Below are 14,608 nucleotides of genomic sequence, written 5' to 3' on the forward strand. Positions count from 1 at the left end.
AAGTATTTATGTCTGATTCATCAAACAACCAGCAGATCGCAGTATAACTTCTTACCAAGTCCTGTATTCTATAATATTGAATATACATCCCATTAATAGAAACAGCAACTTTGCTATTTTTTTCTGGCCACACCCATGGCCAAAAAAAAAAAAGAGGAAGAATACTGCGATAGACTGGCGACCTGTCCAGGGTGTACCCGCCTCTCGCCCATTGACAGCTGGAAATAGGCACCAGCACTCCTCACAACCCCAATAGGGATAAGCGTGTTTGGAAAATGGATGGATGGATGGATAATAACAATAAACTAATGAGATTAAACTGATCTGCACAAGTCTCCACCTCTTTCAAATAATTGCATGGACTCAACCTAAATATTTCAGGTCATCAAGCTATTGTTATCTAACAGTTTACAGCACTTATTGTATAAACAAGTTAATGAGAACTGAGTAAGTTTATTTAAACTGAATGTTGTGGTTTACAGAGTGTGCCCCCCTCCCACACACTTCTTCTAATTCTGATTCATTATGTTTTCCAGTAGACCAAGCTGTGAGAACAACACTTTAAAGTAATTAAATACAATATGATACTGGTGGAATGAGCATCTGCTTTATTATTTATTTGCTGTTTTTTTTTACAGCAAGGTCACCAACATGGTGCCCACAGGCAACTGGTAGTCCCCCAGGACCCTATGTGGTGCCCGCAAGCTTGTTCAAAAAAGTAGCACAATTCTCCAGTGAACTGCATCTATAGTGTTATTTTAATCAGTTGTTCTTCCTTCTTAATCATACTTGTATTTACATAGATTTAAAAATGGCAAAAGCATTAAAAACATGTTCACATTAGGTAAAGTTAAGGTGATCATGGACTCTTGTAGTTCAAAGGTCAGTACAGGCAGCCCTTCATGTGACACAGTACCGGTTATCATGATGCAGCCTGAAGGCTGCATTCTGAACATTTTCCGGCTCCTTCCCCAGTGCAGCCCTGATTGGGAACACCTGGCAGGCTGCAATCAACCTTGGACTCATTCCACCTGCTCACACCACTATAAGAACTCACCTCAGTTTGTCCATAGTCACCAGTTCGTCTCCAGTCCTCTGTACACCATATCTGGCTTGTTCCCAGTCGTCTCCTGGTCCCGCTCCTGTCTGTTCCTGTCTACCAGTTCCTGTTACTTTAATAAACTCTGGAAACCAGCTCTGTGTGTGTGCTGTGTCCAGGTTCATCCAAGACAAAATCATGACACAGATGAAGTAGCTCTTAGTTTAAAAAAGGTTGATGACCCCTGTTTTACAGTTTTCACTTTCTGTTGATGAAGATTCTCAGTCATCCAGCTCATGATCAAGCCAAAAAGGGTTAAAAATTAAACAACTGGACCTCTATTCTGAAGCTCAAGATGTTTCGCTGCCCATCCAGGAAGCTTTCTCAATTAAAAATGTCGGAGTAGGAGTAGTGTGGAGATCCAAGCTTTACAGACCGGCAGACGAGGTTTCATTAGAGCTTAGATTCACATGTAGATTCACCCGGAACTGATCGCCCCAACAATGGAGAGTCGTTAAAACTCTCCATTGTTGTGCAGGTCTACAAAGCTTGGAGCTCCACACTACTCTAGACATTTTGAATTGAGAAATCTTCCTGGATGGGAAGCTAAATGTGTTCAGCTTCAGAATGGAAGTACAGCTGTTTTATTATTAACCTTTTTGGGATTTTTCACTGTCATTCATAGCTTTGCAGGAACTAAAATCTGTTTTATAAATACATTTTAAGTAGACTTTTGTCTGTTATTTGGTTAGGTTTCAATTTACATTGAAAAAAATAAAACAAGTCAAAGAACCAGTTTAAACTGGGAGCAACTTCAGTTTTTTTTCTTCACCTACCTACAACTGTAATAACTCCTAGAAAGGGGTGTGGTCATCCTTGTGACAGCTTGCAGGGCGGGAGTATTGTTTTGCTGTTCTTCCTGGAGTGAACGTCTCCCAAATATGTGGCGATCCAAACACAGGAGCGCTGTAGACCTTTGACACAGCAAGCCACAGAACACATCACAACACAGCCAAAGGTAAGGATCAAAAACAACAGATCTCATGAAGGATCGTTCCAGTGAGAGCAGGGAGCATTCAGTCAGTGTGTGACGTCTGTTGGAGCTGAGAAAACCAGCGGTAGAAAGGTCAAGGTGTTGTGTTTTGGCCGACAACGATCGAATGTGTCCGTTTCTCCGTCGTGGCTGTGGTTATTGCTTTTGTGAGACAGAAAATTAAACTTGTTTCTGGTTTGTAGTTTGCCTAACCCGCACCTCCTCTGTAAATAAGTAATGTTTGTTTTTTTGTGTTCTGATCTTTCCCTACATGAAGGAGTAGGTAGATAAGAAAGCTCTGCACTCATTAACAGCCACTCAAAGACCAATAGAGGTTTTATGATATAGCAAAGACCCAATTCAGCCTAAATAGTTTTTAACAGCTCAGTTTAACTTTGATGTTTCTGTCTACAGTTCAAGATGTTTTTGTGGCCGTATCTCGCACCTTTTCTGCTGATAACAGCTCACCTCTGCAAAGGTAGGCAACATGACACTGAGAAAAGAGAAACACATGTCTGTCACATGGTTGTCTGTGTATGATATTCAAACACAAACCTAAGAGGATGCTGACTTCTGACCTTAGGTGTATCACAAGTGCAGCCGCACAAACAGCCCGGCCGCAGCTGTGGAACTGAGATTTCTTGAGAAAAGCAACACATTTATAGTAAACGGCCTTGCTTTGTGGTTGTACAGCTCACCGTTCTGGGAACTGTGTAAAAGGAGCCTGACTCCTGTTGTGCAAGAGGCTAGCTGATGATTTGTCAAACGTTTCCAGCTGTACTGCCTCAGAAAGTAATAAGAGGCAAGTTCCTTTGCAAAGCTCAGGAGGAAACCCACTAATACAAATGTTTTCACCACCACTTTTGAAGCCCACATTTTGGTAAGCTTTATTTGACAGTTTTAAGAAAGATGAGAGCTTGGTGGAGGAACTGCGCAATCGAGTGCATAAGTAGACATTTGGATTCAATCGTCTAGCGCATTTTAGATCCGCCCCAACTTTAAGATACCCGATTGAAACGACCGGCTCATCAGTCGTTGATTGAAGCGAGGTGTTTTTGAAGCAGAGATGCATCCAAAGCATCTAGACCAGTTTTTCCTCAAGGCGAGAAACACAGCTCTTGCATCTGAAACTATTTATGAAAACAAGTCTTGAATATTTCACATTTTGTCACGTTACAACCACAAATTTCCCCTTTTTTTTCTCTTTTTACTGTGATCTACGATTACTAAACACAAAGTAGTGTCTCTTTGTGAAATGGGGCTAAAGAGATGCATGATTGAGGAGTTTTACAAAACAAAAAGGCCTAACTATTTTCTAATTAAACCATAACTATACACAATAAACACTTTCTAAATGTACAAATGATAAATTGTAAATCACTGTTCTAGTTCTAGGCCTAACTAGTGAAAGGTACAGTTACAGGACACACATTTTAGTGCACCTGAATCACAAAAAATAAAAAAATAAACTACACAACCTCTCATGAAGAATGCTGACCAAACTCAAAGTAAGCATCTTTTTTATTGTCTCCACTAGCCCTTCCGGTTCCGGAAGGATGTGAGAAATTCACAGACCTAAAACTCCATCACTCCATCATCGGCACAAGTGTCAGAGTCAGGCTGTTGCTCTACACCAGAGATGACGACAGCTGTGGCGCCCTCCTGTCCCACACCAACCTGACCGCGCATCCCCAGTTCAACATGTCCAAACCAACCACCTTCGTGGTCCACGGATTTCGGCCCACCGGATCTCCCCCTTTGTGGTTGGGCGACCTCACAAAGAGACTGCTGGCCAAAGAAGACATGAATGTTATAATAGTGGACTGGAACTATGGAGCCGCTACTCTTAATTACCCTCAGGCAGTGAAAAATACATACAAAGTGGCAGAGAACCTCACTGCTTTCATTAAAATGATGCAGGTGCAAAGTGTCTTTTATCCTCTGTAACCAAATATTCTGTGCCAAGAGAACAATGTCCCTGACAACTTTGTGCAACTAAAAAAAAAAAAACTAAAAATGTTGTTTCAGGATCACGGTGCTTCTCTGAGCTCGCTGCACATGATTGGAGTCAGCCTGGGAGCCCACATTTCCGGTTTCGTGGGAGCTAATATGAACAGCTCGATCGGAAGAATAACAGGTACGTTCTGCGTGTTGGAACATGATTTTGTGTCCGTGTGATTCATAGTGCGATAGACTTGAAAGGCTAAATTCTTTGAAGCCACAATTGTTATTTTAAATTCGTGAATATAGATGTAAATGTCCTTGTCCTAAATGTCCTTCTGTAATGCATGTTTTTGAGAATATTATCAGCCTTCAGAATGATTGAGGGATTGGTGGCCTACTCATTAGAGAGCAGGGGGCACTCGCATCCTGGAGAGACCTTAAGCCCCAGAATGATTGATTAAATGCCGGTGACAAATTTTATTCTTGAGAGCAGTGATGGCCTAGAGGTTAGAGCGTTGCACATGTGTCACAGAGGTTCTGGGTTCAAATCCCACAGACTATCTTTCTGAGTCCTAGCCCATGACCCTTAGCACCAGAATGCTCTTTGAGTGCTGCACAGTGGTAGCCTGCTGCTCATCAAGGGGGTGGATTAAATGCAGAGAACTCATTTTGTTGAAATGAAAATAAAGAGGATTATTATTCAGAATGAAGTCCTGATAAGTAGGTAGCTGTTTTGAGGAAATTCCTGGGAGGGGATGCATACGTTTGTGGAAGAACAGCCTGTTTTACCCTAATATAATTCTCATGTGTTGCACAGTTTTTTTATTCTGTCAATTTCTGGGTTTAAACATCAACTGACCTGTTTATCTGATCTGTACTGATGTGATATTTGCAGCTCTGGATCCCGCTGGGCCCAGTTTCACTGGCAAACCTCTAAAAGACCGACTGGACCCCACAGACGCTCAGTTTGTCGACGTGCTGCACACAGACATCGATTGTCAGCTGGTTTGATTGTGGCTTTAAAGTACAAATTGATGTTGCTTTTTTTTAAAAAAAGGTGTGTGTTTGTAGCGATTATTGTATGTCTTCTTGGTTTTCAGCTCTGGGATACAGGGCACCACTGGGTCACGTTGATTTCTATGCCAACGGGGGAACAGACCAGCCTGGCTGTCCAACGACTTTGTTTTCCGGTAAGGTTGAAGGAATGAGTCAACTTGTGTTGCTGTCTAATGAGCTGTAATTTTTACATGATAATATTCCATATTACACAGGATCCTCTTATTTTAAATGCGACCACCAGAGGTCAGTGTTTCTTTTTCTGGACACTATAAATGAGACGTGCCGCAGCCCAGCGTTCCCCTGTTCCTCCTTTGCGGATTTTCAGGATGGAAAATGCACAAGCTGCGACTCATTTGGCGATGCTGGATGTCCTATTTTTGGTTGGTGGTGTCATTGATTACATTATTACCCAAATATTTCTTATTATTGTTATAATAATAATTCTTCAAAAACTTAAAACATGTATTTCTAAGAGGCTTGTTTGTCAAATTAAAAGCCCCACTTGAATAAAGCTACCTTCAAGCTTGTATAAACGTACTTTTCATTAAGTTCCCATTTCTGCATGAAAACCTTTGCTTTTATTGTTGGTCTTATGCAACATTATAATCTTAATTGTTGTGTTTTTATTAGTTGGAGGTGGAGAAAATCATAATTAACAGAAATAATGGCTTTAAAGCATCATCAGTCTGTGTTAATCAATATAATGGGTTTCCCTTAGTGAACTGAGTTGCTGCAATAAATTAACCTTTCAATAATATTCTAATTTATTAAATATGACTGTATAATGACATTTCTTAACATTCAGACTCATGTACATGCGTGTACTCCAATCAGGTTATGATATCATCCAGAGAAAGGATATCCTGATTCAACAGAAGCAAACAAAGTACTACTTCACCACAAATGCAGAGTCTCCATTTTGCGGTAAGCTAGCTCTATTTTGCTGAGGTCATCACACTCTGTTTGGGTTTTGATTTTTCTTGCTCTTTCAGTATTTCCTTGTTGTTCAATTAGGCCTTGCCGTATCCGTCATGCTTTGTAGAAGTGACTCAAGTTCACAAAGGGGCTGTGGCAAACACAGAGCTTTTAATAATGAAGAAAAAAGGAACTTACAGGTTGGTCTTGCACGTGGAGAACAGTCCAACAGTCCCATGACATGAAACGGGCAGTCAAACAGAATCCAGAGCAGAACAACAGAGGAATCCAGCAGAGAACCAGTGAGTTTAAATAAATAAGCAGGTGAAGCCAAATGACAAGCATTTCAGAAGAGCAATCAGTGTAGATTTGGCACAGCTGTGACAGAAGGAAAGCAGAGAAGCTGAAGGACAGAGACTGACACAAAAGGAGCTGGGCTGACACACAAAGGGACCTTCAACCGAAACCGAAATGGTACTTAATGTGCAAAGAACCTAATATGGCAAGAACAAAAGGAACATACATAAACAAGGAAATACTAAAAACCCAGACAACTTTTTTAATCTATTTAGTAAAAATGATACCCAGGTATCATTTATAGAGTGATATATTTAAAGAGTTTATTTTCCTTCCTTTTTGTAATCATCTGTTACAGCGAATGAGGTCTATCTCAAAAGAAAACAGAATAGTATCTGCTTGATTTTGTTTGTGGTCCCACCTAGAGGTAGTACATTGATTTTCATCAACAACAGAAAAACGTCTTTCACTCTGTCTGCACCTGTGTATTCAGCCTTTTATTCCTTGAAGAAACAAATTAAAGAAAAGATAAGATTGTAGTTGTTCATGTGTTCTCATTTAGAATTTCATGCCATAGGATCTCCAGCAAGCTAAAGCAAACATCTATCAAGCCAATTTAGCACTTTACGTAATTTCCTTTTTACTGAGTGACGATTTTCTGCAGAATAGATTTGTTTGCATTTTTCAAAGAGACAACAGAAAAACTAAACATAAATATAAACAAAGGACAATTGAAGGACCAGAAAAATAAATAAATTAGTAGAAACAGAGCCTTGTAAACCAGATTCATCCAGTGTGTTTATTGGTTCACATTCAAGGAAGACATGCCACCATTAGTGTACAGTTCACAGTGGTGGGTGAGGCTACAACCGCCAATAAATCTCAAAGCACAGAAAAGGACAATAGGCAACTGGTTGCAGCACACATATACACACCATTTCCATAATCAAGCAAAGGCAGAAAAGTGTCTGTTATCAGAAGCTTCAGTAAAAGAAACCTAAGTTCACACTTGATTTAGAGATGAAATGTTTAAGATTAATTTTTATAAGAACGCTCCACATCAGCAATTAATCCCAGACACTTACCTAGTGTAACTAGTGACTAGCTACAACTACCCAAGAGCTTTACGTTAGGTAGTTTTAATTAAGGGTATATTGTTCAAGGAAACAGATAAACTTCCAAAAAAAAGAAAAAAAACGTTTCAATTGCTCCAGATGGATCTGTACTCCATCAAAGGCAGACACTGAAATTTAAAGTAAATTACAGAATCATCCGCATAACGGCTTCGAAGGGATTCTGGTCCACTATCCGGCGTCTCAGGATGGGGAAGCAGTGCAGTACCAACACTGTTTACAGTGGGGGTGGTGTGCTGCTGACCTCGACTCGGGACGTCGTGTTTCGGTGGGCGGAATACTTCGAAGACCTCCTTAATCCCACCAACAGACCTCCTTAATCCCACCAACACGTCTTCCATTGCGGAAGAAGAGCCTGAGGACTCTGGGTAGGGTTCTCCCATCTCTGGTGCTGAGGTTGCCGAGGTGGTTAAAAAGCTCCTCGGTGGCAAGGCCCCGGGGGTGGTTGAGATTCGCCCTCAGTACCTTAAGGCTCTGGATGTTGTGGGGCTGTGTTGGTTAATGCGGCTCTGCAGCATTGCATGGACATCGGGGGCAGTTCCCCTGGATTGGCAGACTGGGGTGGTGGTCCCCCTATTTAAAAAGGGGGACCGCAGGGTGTGTTTCAACTACAGAGGAATCATACTCTTAAGCCTCCCTGGTAAGGTCTATTCAGGGGTTCTGGAAAGGAGTGTCCGTCGGATAGTTGAATCTCGGATTCAGGAAGAGCAGTGTGGTTTTCGTCCTGGCCGTGGAACACTGGACCAGCTCTATACCCTCAGCAGGATTCTGGAGGGGGCATGGGAGTTTGCCCAACCAGTCTACATGTGCTTTGTGGATCTGGAGAAGGCATTCGACTGTGTCCCCCGAGGTATCCTGTGGGGGGTACTCCGGGAGTATGGAGTACCGGACCCTTTAATAAGGGCTGTCAGGTCTCTGTATGACCGGTGTCAGTGTCTGGTCTGCATTGCCGGCAGTAAGTCGGACTCGTTTCCAGTGAGAGTTGGACTCCGCCAAGGTTGCCCTTTGTCACCGATTCTGTTCATAACTTTTATGGACAGAATTTCTAGGCGCAGCCAAGGTGTTGAGGGGATCCGTTTTGGTGGCCTTAGGATTGCGTCTCTGCTATTTGCGGATGACATGGTCCTATTGGCTTCATCGGGACGTGATCTACAGCTCTCACTGGAGCGGTTCGCAGCCGAGTGTGAAGCGGCCGGGATGAAAATCAGTGCCTCCAAATCCGAGACCATGGTCTTGAACCGGAAAAGGGTAGAGTGCCTTCTCCGGGTTGGGGAGGATGTGCTGCCCCTAGTGGAGGAGTTCAAGTATCTTGGGTCTTGTTCACGAATGAGGGGAGGATGGAGCGGGAGATCGACAGGCGGATTAGTGCAGCGTCTGCTGTGAAGCGGGCGCTGTACCAATCCATTGTGGTGAAGAGAGAGGTGAGCCAAAAGACGAAGCTCTCGATTTACCGGTTGATCTACGTTCCTACCCTCATCTCTGGTCACAAACTTTGGGTCGTGACCGAAAGAACGAGATCCCGGATACAAGTGGCTGAAATGAGTTTTCTCCGTAGTGTGTTTGGGCTCTCCCTTAGAGATAGGGTGAGGAGCTCTATCATCCGGGGAGGACTCAGAGTAGAGCCGCTGCTCCTCCACGTTGAGAGGAGCCAGTTGAGGTGGCTCGGGCATCTGGTCAGGATGCCTCCTGGACGCCTCCCTGGTGAGGTGTTCCGGGGCACGTCCCACCGGGAGGAGGCCCAGGGAAAGACCCAGGACACACTGGAGGGACTATGTCTCCCGGCTGGCCTGGGAACGCCTTGGGATTCCTCCGGAGGAGCTGGCCATAGTGGCCGGGGAGAGGGACGTCTGGGCCTCCCTACTGAAGCTGCTACCCCCGCGACCCGACCCCGGATAAGCGGAAGAAGACGGACGGACGGACAGATCCGCATAACTATGGTAGGAGACATTTGATAGGATTGTGCACAGATGTAGATTGTGAACAGAATTGGTCCTAAGACTGAGCCCTGAGGTACGCCTTTCCTAACCTCAAGAAAGATGGGGTGGATCTATATCCAGTCATCTGAACAAACTGTGCCCTACTTGCCAGGTGATTTGCAACAGTTATTTGGAGGAACCAAAGAACTGTGATCCAAAATGTAAAATGCCTTGAAAACGTCAATACAAAGTGCCAGAAAACGTTTTTTAAAGCCAATACCGCAAAAACTTTTAGGTCAGTCTGAGCCGTGCTGTGCTGCTCCCTAAAAACTTGAATAAAGAAGATTTAGGCTGCTGCTATGTTCTATTGCACTGTTGTAATGAAACGTTAACTACAGTAATTTACCTGGCACATTCATCTGTCAGGTTTACAGAATGTTTGACATAAAATAGAGCTGTTCACTACAAGACAAGGCACTAGAAGCAGATCTCACAACTTTTCAAGATTTCTTGGAAGATTTCTAGGTTTCTGTCATGATGCAGCCTGAAGGCTGCATTCTGAACATTTCTGACCCTGTCTCCAGTGCAGCCCTGATTGGGAACACCTGACAGGCTGCAATCAGCAACGGACTCGCTCCACCTGCTCACCCTGCTACAAAAGCCTACATCAGTTTGTTCTTTGTCACCGGTTCGCCTCTAGTCCTCTGACCATCATGCCTGTCCTGTTCCTGCTCATGTCCTGGTCCTGTTCCTGTCTGTTCCCGTCTGCCAGTTCCTGTACCGCTGCAACCTCCGTCTGGTAAATGACTCTGGCTTTCATCATCCACTTATTGCTGCTTCAATAAACTGTGGAAACCAGCTCTGTGTGTGTGTGTGTGTGTGTGCTGTGTTCTGGGTTCATCCAAGACAAATCCTGACAGAACGAACCGGTCAAAGGATGAACCCGGTCACACACAGAGCTTGGTGCAGGAGCTGGCAGGACTCTGGATTCGTCTCCCCGGGGTCATTGTTGCGACGCCCGCTTCTGGTTCGTCTCGCCTGGGTCGCTGTGCTAAGACGCCTCGCCTCTGGTTCGTCTCACCGGGATCACTGTTCGCAATGCCCCACCTCTGGTTCGTCTCCCCGGGGTCGCTGTTGCGACGCCGCCTCTGGTACATCTCGCCTGGGTCGCTGTTTCTGCGACACCCGCTTCTGGTTCGTCTGGTCCTGGCGCTCTCAAGGGTTCTGCACTCATGGGTTCCGACGCCTTCCCCGCGTCCACTTGGTTCCTGCGCCGACAAGGGATCCTGCTCTCCTGAGTTTCTGCGCCCGTGAGGTTCCTGCGCCCGATGGGTTACAGCTTTTGTTTTGTTTTTTGCCCGCCATCCAGTACCACCCTCCACTCACACAGGCAAGGTGGTTTTGGTCCTCTGGAAGCCGACCTTGAGGGGGGGTAGTGTCATGATGCAGCCTGGAGGCTGCATTCTGAACATTTCTGACCCTGTCTCCAGTGCAGCCCTGATTGGGAACACTTGACAGGCTGCAATCAACCACGGACTCGCTCCACCTGCTCACCCTGCTATAAAAGACTACATCAGTTTGTCCTTTGTCACCGGTTTGTCTCCAGTCCTCTGAACATCATGCCTGTCCTGTTCCTGCTCGTGTCCTGGTCCTGGTCCTGTTCCTGTCTGTTCCCGTCTGCCAGTTCCTGTACGCCTGCAACCTCCGTCTGGTAATGACTCTGGCTTTCATCATCCACTTATTGCTGCTTCAATAAACTCTGCAAACCAGCTCTGGGTGTGTGTGTGTGCTGTGTTCTGGGTTTATCCAAGACAAATCATGACAGTTTCCAATTTTTATGAAAAACCAGGAATTATTTTGCCCTTTTTTCCAAAAATTTACATAAGCATGTCACGAGCAGTATAATAGCATAGCAATATCTCAGCAAAAAGACAGATGTGGTATAGGAAATAACTTTGTATGACTATGTTGTGCTCTTTTAGTGTCAAGCTACAAAGTGGATGTGAAGATTTGGAATAAGGACACGCACTGGGGGTATATAGATATTAAGTTAAGTAATGGTTCTACGGAAGCAAAGGAAGTCATTGAGCAGTAAGACCCATTTTTCATACTTTAACTTGTGCTACTGTAATGTTCTACCATAACCTACTGTTTGGGTGTTTTTCTTATCTGATAACCAGTAAAGCAACGAACTTCAACAAGAGCACAGACACCACACTGCTTGCTCAGTTTGACAGAGACATTGAGCGAGTGAAGACGGTCGTTCTGAAATACCACCCTGGAAGAGCGTGTCACTCCCAACGTAAGCTCCGGATCCTCAAAATCCGTTTCACGCCACTGGATCACAAGGAGAGGTGCGCCACAATAACCCACTCTCACAATTTTAACTGTGTACCATGAAAAACAAATGTTTTACTTTAACTCCAGGTTTACAGCAGCATTTTTCTCTTGCAGGGCTCTGTGTCGGTACGACATTCTTCTTGAGAATAAGAAAGAAGTCGAGGTCGCCCTTTATCCATGTGTAGAAACCCAGCCCTGAAATCAAGCTGAACACGGCATGAAGAACTTTCATGACGAAGAGTCCTCTGGCTCATCGGTGTCTCAAGGACTGGTCAATGAGAAAACATAATGGATGCCAAATAGATTATTTGAAAAGGCACCACCCGGTCAATCACATGATTTCTGGTATTTTACTTTAACAAAAAAAAAAAAAAAAGATTAAATGCATTCTTATTTTAATTAAACAAAATAAAACAAAAGCAGCATCAGAATTGTATTTCTTAACACTGCTCTACTGTTTGATTTTTGTGTCTGCCAGTGCCAGCTTCGCCAGGAATATCTAGCTTTGTCTTGCTACTGACTGACTCTGAATACCAGATAACCTGGTGACAATACGTCAGACAAACAGAACCTTCCAGTACTGTGAAAAACGATTTTACACAGTCCTTTCTGCCTTCCAGCTTATGAAATTATTAACTGTACCTTTCATTTATTTGAATAGACAATTTATTTGTAACAAAACATAAGGAGCAGCTTGCTAATTTCAATATTCTTTACATTAGTTAAAAAAAAACTGTTCATCTTCCATCAAAAGACAAATGTATTATAGTTTTTAATCTAGATAAATGTGCCCAGAAATATATCGCTTCACGGTTTGGAAAATCCCAATCCAGATACTATGGCCCCAAACCCAATTTTAGTCATTTAAGATCAGAGAATGGCTGATTCCGAACCCCAGACTGATACTAAACTCAACACAAAACGTATTGACGTGTGTGTTTTGTCTATTATTAAATTTTAACAATTAATCCAGGAAAAGCGTTCAAAACCTCAACAGTCTGGAACCTTCTCCTAACTCTTCAATCATTATTGGGTACAGGTAAGCCGACGTGTTTGTGTTGGTTGCGCTGACGTTAATGGCATGCCAAAGCTGAAAGTGTTCATTGTGGTTGTGGCCCATTCTGTCCTTTCTACTGCCAAATTCTGAAACTTTGAGGATGGATTTGTCACCGGTTAAATCCTTTAATTTCTCTGCATTGAGTTTTACTCCAGTAATGACGGGGCTTGTTTTCCTATAAGGGAGATGCTGCCATACATCATCACACTACATTCACCAAAAGCTGTTTGCCATCTATCGCTCTCTCTCTCTCTGGTGAGCAGCCGTCAGAATATATATCCCATTCTGTACATTTGTGCTTTTGAGGTCTTTTACCAGATGGGAGTGAAGAAAAATATGATATAGCAGGTTTCTTGAATGGTCCTGGCTTTCCTTTGGAGTCTGCAGATGTAAATGTCTATCAGAGAGGTCAGCAGAACCCAAATAATTGTAGTTCTTTACTCTCTCAACCTCCTCGCCAAGTCTTGAGAGGGGAGTATGTGTGGAGCACTTAGTTTTTCTCAAGTCTATACTTAGTTCTTAGCCAGACCCATTGTTAAAACAAAGAAATAATCAAAGTAAACATGCATTAAAGTTAATAAAAATCAAACGTGTGAATATGTATGAACACCCAGTAGCATTTGTATCCCACTTTACTTTCTCTGTGTCTCTTATCCATTTTCTTGACAGGATCATATTTTGTCCCAGCAGGAGTTTCAGATGTTATTGTGTCATTTTTTTGATTATTTTTTTATTAAAGAGTCTTGGTGAGTAACATCAAACATATTTTTATTAAAACGTATGCATAAGGAGATCAAAGACATTACAAAACGTGTCAGTGGGTCTGGTCTGGATAACAAAGGTGTATGGAACAACACCTCCCCCTCTTATAGAGGGGGAGGGGGGCTGTGATAAGTTGTTTAAAAAAAAACCTCTTATCCATACTGCCCCTGTTCTGATATATCCCATTAAAAAAAGTTATTTTGTTTTGTAATACACTGTAGTTACTATTCTTCTTGTCTGTCTGTTTTGTTGTGCTGGAATATAAGTGAAGTTCCTTGTCTGTATACCCCCAAACCTGGCAAATAAAGTTGATTCTGGTTATTCTTGAAAGCGGTACCCAGCAGCACCGACCTGTACTGCAGCCTTGTTTTGTCAACAGACAAAGAGGAGAAATGACTCCTACCCTAAAACGAATTGCCAAGCCAAGTTAATTATAATGCTGCAGCTTAACGCGTTTAAATCTATGCATCCAGCACATAAAACAAAGTATAACATTTCCGTTACAACAATCTCTGGATCTAGCTACGAAACAGGGTTAACTGGCTTGAAAAGGCCTCTTCAGTGCTCTGACAGCCTGTCACTTAAAACATGCATAGCATTCAAACCTGTTATTAAAGACGTACAAACCCGCTGTCTTCATTAAAACCTACCCTTGCTCCCAGACTGCTAAAATGTTAAGCTAATAGCAGCACGTTTACTGTCTATTTTAATATGTCTGGTTGATCATTTGATCGGCCTAATGCAGATTCATTCAGTCTTGTGTGGACAAAATCAGAGGAAAAAGCTGTTCTCATTTGCTTTGAAGGCTGTGAGGTTTAATGACTAGTGCCTCAACTAGATCTCCCCCAGACATCGAAGAGTGTCTTACCTCGGCAGGCCCACCCTAGTACAGGCATGCAGGAAGCTGCAGCAGCCAAAACAGTCTCTTTCACAGTGAAAATTATTGTAAATGGAGCACATACTATGATACAGTTTTGCAAGCCATGCCGAGACATCGGGGCTGGAATTTAAAATACTGGCTGGTCAAAGCGCAGCGATGCGGCAATCTGGGAGTTGATTTCAGTCATGGAGTCTGACACTGACCCACTAAAGATGCCCTGATTGGACCCCTGT

General features: G+C 43.2%; 1 protein-coding gene across 2 annotated transcripts in view; it reads left to right on the forward strand.

The window, feature by feature from the left end:
* The first annotated feature begins 1,945 nt into the window (after positions 1 to 1,945).
* Positions 1,946 to 14,608, forward strand: part of LOC105919876 (lipase member H) — a 33,080-nt gene continuing 20,417 nt past the window's right edge. The window contains exons 1-11 of one of the 2 annotated variants that reach the window (XM_036143167.1): positions 1,946 to 2,057; positions 2,487 to 2,550; positions 3,610 to 3,992; positions 4,101 to 4,209; positions 4,912 to 5,013; positions 5,117 to 5,206; positions 5,288 to 5,455; positions 5,910 to 5,999; positions 11,319 to 11,427; positions 11,517 to 11,690; positions 11,791 to 13,574. In XM_036143167.1, coding sequence (XP_035999060.1) covers positions 2,493 to 2,550; positions 3,610 to 3,992; positions 4,101 to 4,209; positions 4,912 to 5,013; positions 5,117 to 5,206; positions 5,288 to 5,455; positions 5,910 to 5,999; positions 11,319 to 11,427; positions 11,517 to 11,690; positions 11,791 to 11,875 — 1,368 coding nt within the window. In that variant the 5' untranslated portion in view covers positions 1,946 to 2,057; positions 2,487 to 2,492 and the 3' untranslated portion in view covers positions 11,876 to 13,574. Of the gene's footprint in view, positions 2,058 to 2,455; positions 2,551 to 3,609; positions 3,993 to 4,100; positions 4,210 to 4,911; positions 5,014 to 5,116; positions 5,207 to 5,287; positions 5,456 to 5,909; positions 6,000 to 11,318; positions 11,428 to 11,516; positions 11,691 to 11,790; positions 13,575 to 14,608 lie in introns of those variants that run through there. The other variant, XM_036143166.1, reaches the window with a different exon arrangement.

Source organism: Fundulus heteroclitus, chromosome 11, assembly GCF_011125445.2.
Source record: "Fundulus heteroclitus isolate FHET01 chromosome 11, MU-UCD_Fhet_4.1, whole genome shotgun sequence".
NCBI lineage: Eukaryota > Metazoa > Chordata > Actinopteri > Cyprinodontiformes > Fundulidae > Fundulus > Fundulus heteroclitus.